The sequence below is a fragment of the Cervus canadensis genome, chromosome 5 (genome assembly GCF_019320065.1).
Source record: "Cervus canadensis isolate Bull #8, Minnesota chromosome 5, ASM1932006v1, whole genome shotgun sequence".
Taxonomy (NCBI): domain Eukaryota; kingdom Metazoa; phylum Chordata; class Mammalia; order Artiodactyla; family Cervidae; genus Cervus; species Cervus canadensis.
The window spans coordinates 78,494,482-78,510,058 of record NC_057390.1 but is presented as its reverse complement, the minus strand read 5'-3'; the positions used below and the strand labels follow the sequence as shown (position 1 = coordinate 78,510,058).

The following is a 15,577-nucleotide window of genomic DNA, read 5'->3' as shown; positions in this document are numbered from 1 at the left end:
GTTAGATTCCAGGCCTAGTCAACCTCGTGCCCCGCGTCTGTATTCATATGCTAAATTCATTATTGTCACTCTAAAGTAAAAGTTTATCTAAATACTATTTTTCCTTTTCTTAGGTGATTGTGTGCTCAGCCACTTTGCATTCTTTTGATGTGAAGAAGCTGTCTGAGAAGATCATGCACTTTCCCACCTGGGTGGATCTGAAAGGAGAAGATTCCGTTCCAGATACTGTCCACCATGTTGTTGTCCCGGTGAACCCCAAAACTGACAGACTCTGGGAAAGGCTTGGGAAAAGCCACATTAGGGTAAGTACTCTGCAACGTTCACGTTTGTATAGCGTAAAGCATTCATAAACGAGTTTACCCTTGAGCTCTCTGTGATGCTTAAAGCAACCAGACATTGGACCTTTGGCATATTGCCAGAAATGTTGAGGTCTCTCAGGTATGAAATAAATGATGGGCTCATGCTTTACTTTTTTCTACATATACAGTTACCTTTGTGAGCCATCTTCCTTGTGATAATTTTTATAAATACATAGGATTGCCTGTGTAACTTCTTACACAATAGTTTCCTTTTTTAGTAGTACTTTTATTCTTCTTGATATGCCTTATTTTCCTAAATTCCTGAGTCCATCTTCTCACTTATTTCACTGTTGTTAGATTTATATTAATAAGGGTATGCATACTGTAAATACACAGTGTTCTAAAAATCACCTTTGTATTTTTATTATTGTATTTAAATTTTATTAGCCTTAGACCTATAATTAGTAAGAGTTTTTCTGAATCTGAAGAATGGTGATGCCTATAGATGATAAAGATGTATGTCTGAAATGGAATCTAAAGTTCATCCAGTTCTCCCTTTAAAAAAAGACACCTGTTCTGAATCATCACTTAACCCTTCACCACTTCTTTTTCATCCATTTCTTTTGATAGACTGATGAAGTTCATGCAAAAGATAACACAAGACCTGGTGCTAACAGTCCAGGTAAGTTAGAAGAATCAATAAAAATGTGTGGGGAAAGATTTGAATTGATCTACTTTGCTGAATTTCTGCCCTGACTGCTCTCATGAAGGAACAGGAAATACGAAAATAAAAAACAGAAATAACTTAAAAATGGGGGAAAGCTCATACTAGTCAATTTGTAGAAGTATTAATCACTGAATTTAAGATATTAGTCTCCCGGCATATAAAATACAAATATTAGGGATTACAGAAGTCTAATTTTTCCAGGAAACCAGTGAACTTCTGTGGTTACAGGTTGTATTTTAGCCCTGAATTCCAAGAGAAATTATATGTAGATTCTTCCTGTCTGGTAATTGAGTAACAAAGTGATGTCCTTAGGTACAGCTCTGTGAAAGACACAGAAATGATCCTCAAATGGGTTTTTGATTCTTCTGTGTGTGTGGTAAAATAGGCATAGCATAAAATTTACCATTTTAATAATTTTATTTATTTATTTATTTTGAAACTTATTTTTATTTATTTATTTGGCTGCTCCTGGTCTTAGTTGCAGCACATGGGATTTTTTTTTAGTAGCTGCATGTGGGATCTAGTTCCCTGACCAGGGATCGAACCCAGGCCCCGTGCATTGGGAGCGCTGAGTCTCAACCACTGGACCACCAGGGAAGCCCCCATTTTAATCATTTTAAAGAGTACAGTTCAATTGCATTGAGTCCATTCCTACTATGGAACCATTGCCACCCTCATCCCCAGTACTTCTTCATCTTCCCATACTGAAACTCCATATCATTAAACATTTATCAATTTTTAAAAACCCTAAAATTAAATTCTGATTTAATAAAGATACTTCCATGCAGAATTGAGATAGTTTGTAAGAGGTGTATAATATTCAAGGATACATGAAGATAATAGCATGAAACTAAGGATTGTTATTGTTGTTCAGTTGCTAACTTGTGTCCAACTCTTTGTGGCCCCATGGGCTGCAGCATACCAGGCTCTTCTGGCCTCCACTGTCCCAAAGTTTGCTCAAATTCATGTCCATTGAGTCGATGATAGAAGGCTAGTGCTTCAAGAACAGAACCTAGAAGAGATCTGAAACCCATTAGGCCACATGTCTGGTGTTCCATGTCTCAGGTGGATCATTGGCAAGGGTTAGATTGCATTTTGTTCATGGTTGGATTCAATGGTAGATTTTTGGCAGGTATCTAAAAGGTCAGCTATCTGAAATTTTGATTAAAGAGGGTTCCTTTGAACTCATTTTTATGTGCAGCTCCAAATTTATAAGGTGTATGTTCAGTTAGTATAGTCGGAGGGGAGCTCACTGATAGTCAAAATAGTGTATCATTCCGCTGTTTGAGAATGCATTTTATAAAATAAAATTTTTTACTGCTTCATATATTTTTCCTTGTAGAAGTTTTACTTAGTTTTTACTACAATTAGAGATGATCAGAGCCACCTTAGAAATATGTTGGGTTATAGTTGTGGAGTAACTATAGCCCACCTTCACAATGAAAAATAGATACTTGCAGGATGGCAACTGAAAAGTCACTAACTAGATTTGATGTAAAATTTTTATTTCATAGAGTGAAAAATGAACTTTCTGTTGTTTAAATTGATTTCAGTTCAGTTCAGTTCAGTCGCTCAGTCGTATCTGACTCTTTGCGACCCCATGAATCGCAGCACGCCAGGCCTCCCTGTCCATCACCAACTCCCAGATTGATTTAGGAAGTACCATTTATTAGTTTTTAAAAGGAGTTGAAGTAATTGAGTAAACATTTACTGAGCATTTAGGGAAACTAATGCAAGGCAGAATATGATTAGTTCTTTGGTCTTTGTAAGAACAAAGCTTTGTTGTGGGTATTTCTGTTTATTTGTGTATGTGTGTGTACATGTACATTTTTATATGAGGAATGGTTATAGGTGTTTTGGTATCCCATAAACTGGCATAAAAAAGAGAAACAAAAATAAATGAGCAAGTGCGTTCTCCCACCATTTTATCCTATCTTTTTATTGCTTGGTTTTGTCTATAATAGTTGCATTAAAGTAGAGATTTTTAGGTGAGTTAAGCTGTAAGTCTGTGTGATTATGTGTGTTCCTGACAGTTTCAGATTGAAATTCTGTGCTTTTTGTTGTTGTGTTATTCAAGAGATGTGGTCTGAAGCTATTAAAATCCTGAAGGGGGAGTATGCTGTCCGAGCCATCAAGGAACACAAGATGGATCAAGCAATTATTTTCTGTAGAACGAAGATCGACTGTGACAACTTGGAGCAGTATTTTATGCAGCAAGGAGGAGGTAATAGTTCCTCCCTTGAAATAAACTGTGTTCATTTCCTCACTTAATAGACTGTTAGTCCCACGTTGATGCAATGTAGTGTTCATGCCCAGGATTTAAAGCAGTGATGTTGCGCTGTAAGTATCTGTGCTTATCCAGTACTTTCCCATATGATCAGCCCCAGGAAAAACAATGAGATGATTTTCCACATAGGTAGTTTCATTGCTGTGAAGATGAATCACAGCGTTCTAAGGCCCTTATATTATTTAGAGGAATGGTGAAGTTTTGATTAATGCTAAAATTTCAAGTGTAATCATGATATAATAGGATATATATCTCCTAAACCAATAAATAAGGAAAAACCTTAATCTCAAAAAAAGGGTAAGAAAGGAAGGGGGAGAAATGAGAAAAAGCAGAGCAGTTAGAAATTACAGAGTAATATAACTGGTGAAAAAAATCTGAGCATATGAGTAAACTGTAGTATTTGTCAGCAGATTGAAGTCTTCTGATGAAGAGCATAGATTGTTAGACTGCATAATATATAGCTGTATGCTGTTTATAGGAAACCAACCTAAAACCTGAGGACATAGGAAGATTGGAAGGAAGGGGAATGAAAAAACATATCTGTCAGCTAAAACAGGAATTTAAATATTAATAGAGATGCCATAGACTTTAAGACAAAAATTACTGAAATAAAAAAGGTCACTATGTAATAAAATACTTGCTCTACAATGAAGATATAATGATTCTAATTTTATGCGCCTTATAATTAATGTTAAATATGTAAACTAACCTGAAAAAATGTTCAGTATAATCAGTCGTTAGAGAAATGCAAAATAAAGTCACACTGTAATGCCACCGTACACTCATTAGAATGACTAGATTAAAAATACTTAAAACGCCAAATTTGGGTGAGGATATGGAGAAACGGAAATTCTCATACACTGTTGATGTACAGGCGCTTATGTAAAGGGTCTTAAATTTTTTTATAAAATTTTACTTTGCTGTCTTATGGCCTCTCAGTTCAGTTCCCAAGTATTGACCCAAGATAAGTGAAAACATGTATTGACGAAAGGTGTGCAAGATGGCCACAGCAGCTTTATTCAGGGTGGCCGTTAATAGGAGAATGGCTAAACAAAATGCAAAATATTTATTCAGTGAAATAGCTGATACTCAGTACTGAAGTGGCGTAGGCTGCCGATAGAGACAGCTGTGGGTGCATCTCAGAAGCATTATGCCAAATAAAAGAATTCTTACATGAGTTTGTGCTGTGTGATTCCATTTGTATGACTTTCTAGAAGAGTCAAAACTAATATCTGATGGGAAAAAGTCCAGAACAGTGGTTGTTCCCAGGAAGGTGGGAGTTTGGGTAGGTGGGAAAGGGCGAGAAGGTTCTTTGTGGATGATGTTCACCTTCTGTACCTGGACAAGGCTTTGGGCTGCGTTAAGTTACACATTTGTCAAGAACTCAGCAAGTGTACACTTAAGATTTGTACACTTCCTTGTATGTAACTTTAGCCTCCAAGAGAAAACAAAGAAACACAAACGAATACTGTGCTCTGGTTAGTGATATGCATGCTGAACTGTGTACCGATAAATGCAGTTTACATTGAAATGCATCAAAAATGTAAAAGTGAGTTGGTAGAAGGGTAGAGGGATAGGTGTGTGGTGAAGCAAATATAGTAAATGTTAATGGTAATTTTTACTTTATATCTTTTCCCAACACTTAAAATTGAAAGACTTAGTGACCCGTTACTGCTCTGGTCTGGACCGCACTGCTTTTTGTTACTGTGTCTACCTGAAGAGTTTCTTTTTAAGGACTTGCCGCCACTGCACCTGGCTCTAAAATACCGCTGCTCCCCCCAGTTTGCTACTTCTGATCTGCTTTGGCCAGGAAAGCAGATAACTAAGTTGCTTAGAATACCTTGAGGAAGGCAGGCATGTGGGCGTGGCCATTTAGCAAGGACATGAACTTCATAATGCCTATTTTGCTTCTTTCAAGAAGGATCTCTTTTGTTTACTTTTTGGTTCTTTACATGGGTTAGATGAGGTCCTGGTGTACCCAGGAACCCCTGCTGCAGATTGGGAGAGGTTACTCAAAATGTCCTTCAAAGCAAAGTGAATCAGTTTTAATGCTCATGGAGTTCATTTTAATGGCATTTCACCTAGGACAGAAATGGTGTCAACCATGATTTATGACAAGTTGGAGTTTAGATTTCCATGAAATTAATACGGCACCACTGTAGTCTAAATGTTACTGGCTTTTTTATATACTCCTAGGCATAATGTTTCCCAAGATTGACTCTTTAATGTGTTTTTCACTAGGACCTGACAAAAAGGGGCATCAGTTCTCATGTGTTTGTCTTCATGGTGACAGAAAGCCTCATGAGAGGAAGCAAAACTTGGAAAGATTCAAGGTACCGATGTTTAGTTGACTGCATTTCCTTAATACTTAAGAGGAGAGTTGTATCTAGTTTTAAATCAATTCCAGTTAATATTCTTAAAGCAATTCTTGTCCTAGAAATTTCAAAATACTTCTGCCCTATTGGTATATCCTCATCATGGCAGGGCCTCATCATCTTTAAGAGTCAGATGGTAAATTACATGTTCTCTATTGGCACAATACTGCTCTGGCAAGTGTGGTTGGTGTGGGTGTTACAACAGATCACCTGGCCTTTTTTCAGCATCTGTGCCACCTGTGTATCCTGGCCTCGTCCTGGGCCGGAAGTCAGTGTGCTCCTCACCCACTCCGATCTCTAATTGCTGTGCCTTGTGGCACAAATGACATTTGAAGGCCAGTTTGTATATTCTTGGTGAGAGTACCAGGGGCCCACTCTCTTTGGGATTTTTATCTGTCGTCCTCAAAAGTGTAACCTCAAGGTAAAATACCTAAGACTCTGAATTATTTTAGTACAAGGGTAAAGGTAATGCTTATGATTTTACATTTTATTCTGTCTTGTCTTGCGAATTACCAGTTAGGATTTCTAAAGATAAAGCCAAATTTTTAGCAGTGGTTTAATAACCTTTATGTGAAAAAAGCAGAAATGAATCCAGTCATTGATTTATTCACCTTGAATGTCATATTTTAGCAAATTGTAAACTTAAAAATGAAAAACTTGCTTTAGTGAATAATGAATGACTGGACCTCTAATCTGATAGTAATACATTTGTGATTAGAGGTCTCATTTAGTGGAAAGATGGCATTTATGTTTATTTTTTTAGTGTATGTACTAATAAATCCCTCTCTCTCCTGTCTGCTCTTTTTAGAAAGGAGATGTCAGATTCTTGATTTGCACAGATGTAGCTGCCAGAGGAATTGATATCCATGGTGTTCCTTATGGTAAAAAGAAATCTTTCATGCTTGCATTTTGAATTTTAAGGAATGCAAAGGAAACTGTTTTAATATGATTCAAATATTTAGAACAAAAAACATCAGATATGTTTGAAAATTTTAGGACTTTATGTCAATTGGTAATAACTTTTTATTTACAGTCATAAATGTCACCTTGCCTGATGAAAAGCAAAACTATGTCCATCGCATTGGCAGAGTAGGAAGAGCTGAAAGGTACGGCTATAATTTTGTTTTTTCCTTTTTAAGCTTCTTTGCTTCTGGAGTAAAATCTAATGAAGACTTTTAAAATCTTTCAGGATGGGTCTGGCCATTTCCCTGGTGGCAACAGAAAAAGAGAAGGTGATCTTTTTAGTGCTGTATTATATTCAATTGTTTGTATTGTCATTTTAGATACTGGAAATAAAAGCAGTTTGAGTTTTTGTTTATGTTGAATTCAGGTGCATATGGAATATAAATGAACTGTTTATGGCATCTTTTTATTCATTGAATAGACAACTAGTAGGATTAAGTTCAGAAAGGAACAATACAAAATGTAATTTTCCCTAAAAGCTTTCATGTAATTGTTTTCACTGAAAGGTATTTAAACCCTGTTTAGCATCATGCCATGGTAGACTTTTTTTTTTGCCATGGTAGACTTTTTATGGGAGAGAGAGTTAGCTTATTATTTTGATATAAATTGATTCAGATTTACAGACTAGTTTGCAGGCGTCAGAAACGCCTACAAACTCATTGCCCAAACTAGATATTGTTCATTTTGCTATGTGCTGTATTTTATTCTTGTGGAAAACCTTTGAATTTTATTTTTGATACTGATCTTGAGATAGCATTCTCTAATACTTTACATTTTTTTTTTTTTTAATCTGAGCATTCCTTTCTATTGACATCTAATTAAAGTCTGTTTTAGAAAATCTTTTGGATTCCTCTCAAAAAGAACTCTTTCAGAAGACCTAGTTAGTGAGCTACTGATGGTGGTAGTGATTAGATGACATACCACAGATGCAGTCTATTTTTCTTACGCTTTGAGGACAAAATATTAAAAAAAAAAAAAAAAAAAACTAGTTGAGAACAAAGATATCTAGTATGTCAATCGCCATACATGTTAATCTATTTTTCCTTCTTTAATATAGGTTTGGTATCATGTGTGTAGCAGCCGTGGGAAAGGGTGTTATAACACAAGACTCAAGGAAGATGGTGGCTGTACCATATGGTACAATGAAATGCAGGTAAGGCTCACAGAGTCTTCCTAAAATTGATAAGAATAGACTGCATCTATCTATGGAGGTTATATATTAGCTCTTGTCTGAGAGTTACGAGACATAATGGGTGGTTGTTATTGTAGTTTATAAATTGTAACTTGTGAGTTCATCTCTTCAGAAATCTTACTTCATTTAGCCTGCCTGGTTTTAATGCTATTAAAATGCAGCTTGGGTTTGTCAAAATGAAATTTTTATATGAAAATACTTGAACTTCCTCTCCCTTTCTCAGTTGCTGTCCGAGATAGAAGAACACCTGAACTGTACCATTTCTCAGGTCGAGCCAGATATAAAAGTACCAGTAGATGAATTTGATGGGAAAGTTACTTATGGCCAGAAAAGAACTCTTGGTGGTAAGCTGTGAATTACTTTTAATTCTGTTTTACATGTGAATGTGTCCTTTTTTGAGCTTCAGTTTAAGAAGAGAGTGTTTCATTTCCTTCTGTTAATTGTATATTTTTAGCATATTAATAATTCCCTCTGTGGTACTCTCATAGCACTTTGTTCATACTTGTCTTGCAGCATTTTTATTTTGTGATCTGTCTGTGAGTGAAGGACAGTAGCTTAGCTGTTTTTGTTGAGATGTTAATGTCATCAGAGTAGTTAAAAATTTATGGGATTACTAGGAAACAAGAGAATAACAATAATTTTGAGCAAGTGATAACCAGGATACCATTTAATTCCCTTTGCCTATGGTGCTCTTAGCTGATTCCTGAAATTTTTTATAGATTCAAGCTAAACTGATGGTTTCTAAATCAAGGGGAAGATGATGGGACAGCTGTTAGTAAAGCCTAACCATTGATTTTAATTGATTTAATTTAACATCTTTAAAACTCACAGTTTGGGAGGTAACTTGCCCGGTAGTAAGTACATCTTTATTGCTGGGAGCAATGTTTAAATTGACATAATTGGGCCAAAGTATTGCTGACAAGTTATTTCAAGCGTGTCATTTGCATTTCTTTGTGATTCGTGTGTGTGATCCAGGTGGAAACTATAAAGGCCACGTGGATATTTTGGCTCCTACGGTTCAAGAGTTGGCTGCCCTTGAAAAGGAGGCCCAGACATCTTTCCTGCATCTTGGCTACCTTCCTAACCAGCTGTTCAGAACCTTCTGATTTTCACATACACAGAATAAGATTTGAGTAATAAAAGTCTGTGGTCTTAAAACTCTAAAATAGTTGTACTGCTTCCAAGCAGCAGTATTTATAGTAACTTAAGCTATGAGTGCTAACTCTTGCATGTCAAGAAACATCAGTCTTAGGAAATCTTCATAGAATGCCAAACCTAATGAAAAGAATAAATTTGATGACTGTATTTTCATGAACATTTGTGTCTTATTTTACAGTTATTTTAAAATGTTTCTTTTTTAAGAAAGCTCTGGGTTTAGGAAGTCAAGTGTGTGTGTGTGTGTGTGTGTGTGTTTGTGTGTGTGTGTTTGGTAGAGGACTGTGTGGAACCACTAGTGATGGTCTTGAGGATTTTTGCAAGAAGTGGTACTAAATGGAGACAGCCTCGAGATGCTTTTGGTTGCCTCGGTGTATGTGGAAGCTTGAAAAGAGTCATGAAAGAGAAGTGGAGGATCCCAAGGTGGAAGGACAACTGGGTTAGTTTGGAAGCCTGAAGTTTTTATCACAAGTTAGAAAAGGTTATGCATTTTAAGGACTGACAACTGATCTGATGATGGTATCCCTGAAGGCCCATCTTCTTTTTAAGAACCTTTCTTTCCAGATGATACATTCTGTAAAGATGAAACTATTCTGATGTCCCTCTAGGTCTTAAATGCAATTCTTTGAAATTTTCTTAAACCGTCTTACCTTTTCCAGAAGGAAAAGAGAACATTCACATAGACAGAATTGAATTGTTCTTTTGTGCCTTTTGACTCTTAGCTCACAAAGTAGTTTCTTTGGGAGGATTATTCTTGCCCTAGAGGTTCCGTAAGAGCACATACTACTGTCATTTCTTGTATGATGGTTTTCAAATATTTTAGCCCCAAAATATTTTCTTCAAAGAAACTCTTGAGTGAAATTCATTGTGTAAGCAGTGGGAAACCATTACTGAGCATATTGAGTTACACTTGATGTGCGTTGAGTATGAGGATTCCATTCTTCCACTTGTACCTGGACCACTCCAACCTCCGTAGCCAGTCTCGAACTGTGCAGTGGCGGCTGCTCGCTGTGTGCGTGCCCAGAAATCACTGCTTTAGAGATGAATTTTTAATTGACAGATGGCGAAGAAGACACTTGAGACCTAGACCATCTAAGACTGGAGCTGGAAGGGAGCTTCCTGGTCTTGCTCGTGTTCTTATCTTGTAGGGGGCAGAAGCTGTTTCTAGGAATACATGTTCACATGGTCCGCTGTGTAGAAGCGGAACCAGAACCTGGGTTTCTTAGTTTCAGCTCTTAATCTTGGGTCTCTCTACAGAAGATGATTCTCAGGTCCAAATGGGGAGGTCAGAGAGGAATGCAGGATAGAGCTGGGAGACTGTGGAAGGAACTATTTGGTTTTTCCTCTTCAAATTACTGTTCAACTGCAATTACTCAGGCAACAGAGTTTTTAAAAGGACACGACATACAGCCAGACTATCGGAGGGGTTGCCTGGAGACCTAATTTCCCACTCGCATCTCCATCAGTCCTTCCTTTTATGCTGGGTCCCTGCTTCTTGGTGCCCGTTGCTCAGGCCTCTGATTAATGCTACGGATGTGAAGAATTGTTTCTGTACCTTGTTTTTGATAAACATTTTCCTATTGTAAACAGAAATGGGAACTTCAGGTTAGAGTAATCCCTATATTTCCCTATTTTTTTACTTATATTCCCACTTGCAGAGAAAGTCAGTAAATGACATTTGTGTTCATTTCTTTTTTTTCTGTAAATGTTTCGGTATACAGTTCTTACGGTATTAAAATTTTATATCTTCATTCGGTGTAAGTAATTTTCTTGTTATAAAAACTTTAATGGCTGCATGATCCATTAGAAGTGCTGTGGCCTGTGTAACTGAGCTTTGAGGGAAACTGAGGAGGCTATGAACCTCAGGTGTCAGACCTAGATGCGAATGGGCTCTCTATGCTTCTGTTTCTTTGTTCATAAAAATGGTGAAAGTAATTCTCATCACTCAGGATTATGTTAAACATTCACCGAAAGTCAGCAGATGATAGGCACTTGGACTACCTTTGAGGGGCTTCACTGGGGGCATGAGCGGGAAAGAACTTGTCTGCCAGTGCAGGAGACGTAAAAGACCTGGGTTGGAAAGATCCCCTGCAGGAGGGCATGGCAACCCCCTCCAGTATTCTTGCCTGGAGAATCCCATGGACGGAGTAGCCTGGCGGGCTACGGTCCATAATGTCGCACACAACTGAAGCGACTCAGCATGCACGCACACTGTTCACAGTTGTCCTGTGTTAACCATGAATATCTTTGTTCTGTCTTCTGGATTGTTTTCCTTGGATTCCCAGAAGCTGGATTATTGAAGCAAAGAAATCTTATGAACATTTTTCGGGGTCATCTTCAGATGGCTTTCTGAAAGGGTTGTTCTGGTTGGCATTCACACTAACAATGTGGGAAGAATTCTGGGCAAGTTATTTCACACTGAAATAGTACTTGTTGCATTGAAGGTCTGTTTTCACCCTGTCTCTTCATGTGCTGTGTGAATTGGGGCCGGTGAGTAGAAGTCCTCTTATGTCTGACCTGCAGCCTCTGCACGTGACTCCCTATCCCCCCCCACCCTCCCCCACTCCTGCTGCTCCGCCATCATTATCCTACAGACAGAGATCCAGACTTGCTGTAAATAAGGTGCAAGGCTTCACTTTTCTTTTTAAGGTAGAAGTATGTGGCAGTGATTGAAAATGGTCCAGTTTAAAAAAAAAAATTCCCAGTCAATTCTAAATGGGCAAAACTATGTAGTCAAAATGTTCACCTTATTCTCCCAACTTATGCACTTTATTGTATCTTGACTCAAATATGAAAAATGTGCAGGTGAATATAAAATGAGATCTGGTAGTTTTCCTTATGTAATGATTTTATTATTTCTCTATAGATGTTGACATCTGTCAGGAATTTTTTTTCCAAGTGACCTTATTTGGGGGGAAAAGGAATATTTGTTAGAAGGGAAAAAATGTAGTGGGACAGGAAGGAAAGGGAGGGATAATATTTTGCTGTTGCAGAGTAGTTGATGGAGGATTCCTTTGGTGGGAGGAGTAGGAGGGGGATTTTTACTGTTGTTTTCCATTTTGTGGATTTAAAGAATTTTCTTTCATTAAAACCATCTAAAGCGCTAGTTTTTCTGGTGGAGATTCCACTTTTACTGGTCAGAAGTGTTGATGGGGAATTGGAAAGAACCTGGAGTCAGATAGGCCTGGACCCGATCCCAGCAATGCTACCGATTCCTGGTTATGTCACAGGAAGAGATCTTTGGGATTAAAGTGGGGCCTGAAATGGGCTTCCCGGGTGGTGCAGTGGTAAAGAATCCACCTGCCAATGCAGGAGACGCTGGTTTTCCTTGGGTCTTGAAGATCCTCTGGAGGAGAAAATGGCAACTCATTTCAGTATTCTTGCCTGGGAAATCCCGTAGATGGAGGAGCCTGGTGGGCTGCAGTTCATGGGGTCACAAAGAGTTGGACAGAATCTAAAACAAATTTATAAGATTGTGATGCAGATAAGTCTTCAACCACACATCAAGAAACACAGTTATGAAGAAATGGCTCTTAGAGGTTTGGACCATGTTTCAAGTCTTTATAAAATTTGTTGCAATATCACTTCTGTTTTATATTTCAACTTTTTTGGCTGTGAGGCACGTGAGATCGATCCCAGTTCTGACCAGGAATCGAACCTGCACCCCCTGCATTGAAAGGTGAAGTCTTCACCACTGGACCACCAGGGAAGTACCCTCACTGCAATCTTTTACTCCCAAGACTCAAGCGAGACAACTGAAAGGGACCCTTGAGGGAGAGATGCTTGCAGTACCAGAATCACTTGTCTTCTGGGGCAGGTCCACTGCCTTTAATGCGGATCTTTTCTGTAGTTAAGTGGTTCTGTCCTGGATGTGCATTGGGACCACCTTAGGGAAACTTTGGAAAAAAACAAACAAACATGAGTATCTGTCCTTCACCTCCAGAAATTCTGATTTTATTGTTCTGGAGTGGAGCCAGGTACCCCAGGTGATGCTTATATGCTGCCAAGGTTGAGAGCTGCTGCTTTAAACGACCTGACTAGATGTTTCTTGGTCCTGCTGCAAATCGTTGTGTGACCTCCACACATGCTCCAGCAGATAACGTGTCTTAAAGTTCAATATGGTTTAGACTCAGGCTGGAACCCTTCTATTACACTATGCAACAGAGGTTATTGTCGAGAAAAAATTTTGATAAAAGTGGTACCATTTTGGAGAAACTTAATAGGGTTATTTAAAAAAAAAATAAAATTTATAGCCAGATGAATTTGGTTCCCTTTGAAATAGTTGCTTTGCGGATCCAGACAAATCTTTTAAGAAAATGCTTCAGTTTTTCAAAACCCATTTGGCTTTTAACTTTTTTTTTTCTTTTTGCCACTTTGTTTGTATTTAGAACATTTCCTCTACTTGACCCAGAACCACAGTATGAGCCTCTGGAAGTCTTTGGCTCACCTCATTATTTTACTTTCAATCTTGGTCCCCAGCTTGCTAACACATTCTGTCCACCAGAGAAGGCTCCGGTAGGCTGCTGGGCTGTATGTTGCCTTCACTTAAATCCCAAAGGATAAATACTTGCTACTGCCAAGTAGGATTTGAAGAGACAGTGGGGGGTTGTCTCTCTTGTAGGGCAATGATTGGATGGCAAGGGTGTTCTGCTTTTGGGATGGGTCAGGGTCTCAGGGAAGAGAATCTCGCATGAAAATCCTGATCCGAACAGGAGTCACCAGCATGGAGGTTGGAGGTGGGGGGTGGGGTGGGGTGGTGTGTGTTAGTAACTCAGTCGTGTCTGACTCTCTGTGACCCCACGGACTGCAACCCGCCAGGCTCCTCTGTCCATGGAATTCTCCAGGCAAGAACACTGGAGTGGGTTGCCTTTTCAGAGGTGGGGAGATAATGGCCAATAAGCCAATAGGAATGGCATCAATAGATGCGACTTGGGCGACAACAGTGTTCACATGACTTGTGCAGGGAAAGAAGGGCTCTGTGTTCGGACAGAGAGATGCTGAAGGGCGAGGGGACCGGTCAGGACCATGCCCTGTGGGAAAGTGTTAGGTAATGACGGGAGGGGACAAGGAAACCTCTGGGGCCGTCGTCCCAGTGGAAGCTCAGTCAGCAAGGTGATGGTCAGCCTAAGGGCAGTCAGGTTTAGCAGGCACTCCCATGACTTTGAAGACATACTGGGGAGAGAACTGGCTCACTGGTAGCCACCCAGGCTGGAAACTTGAGGTATTTTGTTTGGCTCTGAAAAGCTATATTGGATTATATCCACGTCATTAAATACCATTCACTTGAAATTTTGGTGTTAGTTGTGTTGGTTGTAATAACAAATTCTGTCCTCATTCGCTTCCGTCCATAAATTTTTTTTATTCATTTCCCCGCTGTCGACTCACGACCCGGCACCCCGAGGAAAGACACAAAAGCTCACCACTACCTACATCAGCTCCCTTGGGGGCTGTGGCTTGTCGTTCCCAGCCAAGTGCACCAGGTGGCGCTAGTGTCACACCGAGAATGCCCACCAACACCTAAACACTTCTGCTGGGATATTTTTACCACTTGGGGTCACTTAAGGATTACCTGACTTCCTTTTTTTTTTTTTTTCCTGCTAAGCAAATCACAGATTCAAAGGAATTTTTTTCCCATTACATTTGTCAGAGTCCGTAGTCTTTTTTTTTTTTTTCTGGCTCATGAAGGCCAAGAATAACGTGAATTAGGGTTTTTATCCCCATGAGTTGGCCCCATATGGTTTGTGCTACAGTGGTTTCTTCTGCCACAAAGCACTTAAAGGACCACCACATGGCCTTTCTCCTGGACCCAGCGTTTGGGATTTCTCTGTACAAAAGAACTTCCACACGTGTGTCAAAATCACATCTATGCTAATTGCCGTTCTCATCACCGTCTCCAGAAAGCAGGCTGCTTTCCCCCAGTCGTTTCTTTGACTCTGCCAGTCTCTAAAACCTCAGGTCTGAATGCAGTGGGATGGGGTATCATGTTCACGCCACTCACCTTCCTGCCACTCATCCGGTGATCCTAGGAATTATGGCATCGCTCTTTGAGAGCATGGTGGAGATTTGTGGGATGATCCCCGGATTGACTTGGCCTGGCTGTGGGTGGGTGTGGGTGGGAGTGAGGGCAGAATGGGTGGGCTTAGCCAGGCAGCCCAGACAATGAGCCTAGTGACTTCAGAAAGTGGCTGCACCCCCTTATTGGAAAAGCCGAAACAATGAGCAGACACCCCAAGTGCCAGACTCTCCAGTGATTTCATGGGATTGAAGGTGAAAAGAGATTTGAGTGGAGAAATGCCTAAATATGTGCTATGTCCTTTGCTTTCTACTTTTCTCCAAAGAATGCCATCTTAGGCGACAGAGGAAGGAGCCTTGAGTCATTATTCAAGACATAGCCTTTTTTGGTATAATTAAAAGAGCAACAGGAGTCTGTTTATTTCCATGGCTGTATTTTAATTTATAATTAATTCATATCAGCCCCCACTCAAGAATCTGAAGTAGACCTTTATTGCCTTAATCAAATATCCCGAAAAAGAGGACACTTAAGGTCCTCTAAAATTTGGTTCTAGTCTTCCTATTAGT

At 39.3% G+C, this 15,577-nt stretch overlaps 1 protein-coding gene across 2 annotated transcripts in view; it reads left to right on the top strand.

Moving 5' to 3' along the window:
* The window catches only part of DDX1 (DEAD-box helicase 1), a 38,556-nt gene extending 29,398 nt beyond the window's left edge, over positions 1–9,158 (top strand). For both annotated transcript variants that reach the window (XM_043469326.1, XM_043469327.1), the window contains exons 17-26: positions 114–302; positions 930–981; positions 3,104–3,250; positions 5,555–5,646; positions 6,497–6,569; positions 6,722–6,794; positions 6,878–6,920; positions 7,709–7,804; positions 8,067–8,187; positions 8,819–9,158. In XM_043469326.1, the coding sequence (XP_043325261.1) occupies positions 114–302; positions 930–981; positions 3,104–3,250; positions 5,555–5,646; positions 6,497–6,569; positions 6,722–6,794; positions 6,878–6,920; positions 7,709–7,804; positions 8,067–8,187; positions 8,819–8,949 (1,017 nt within the window). In that variant the 3' untranslated portion in view covers positions 8,950–9,158. The remainder of the gene's footprint in view (positions 1–113; positions 303–929; positions 982–3,103; positions 3,251–5,554; positions 5,647–6,496; positions 6,570–6,721; positions 6,795–6,877; positions 6,921–7,708; positions 7,805–8,066; positions 8,188–8,818) is intronic.
* Positions 9,159–15,577: the final 6,419 nt, after the last annotated feature.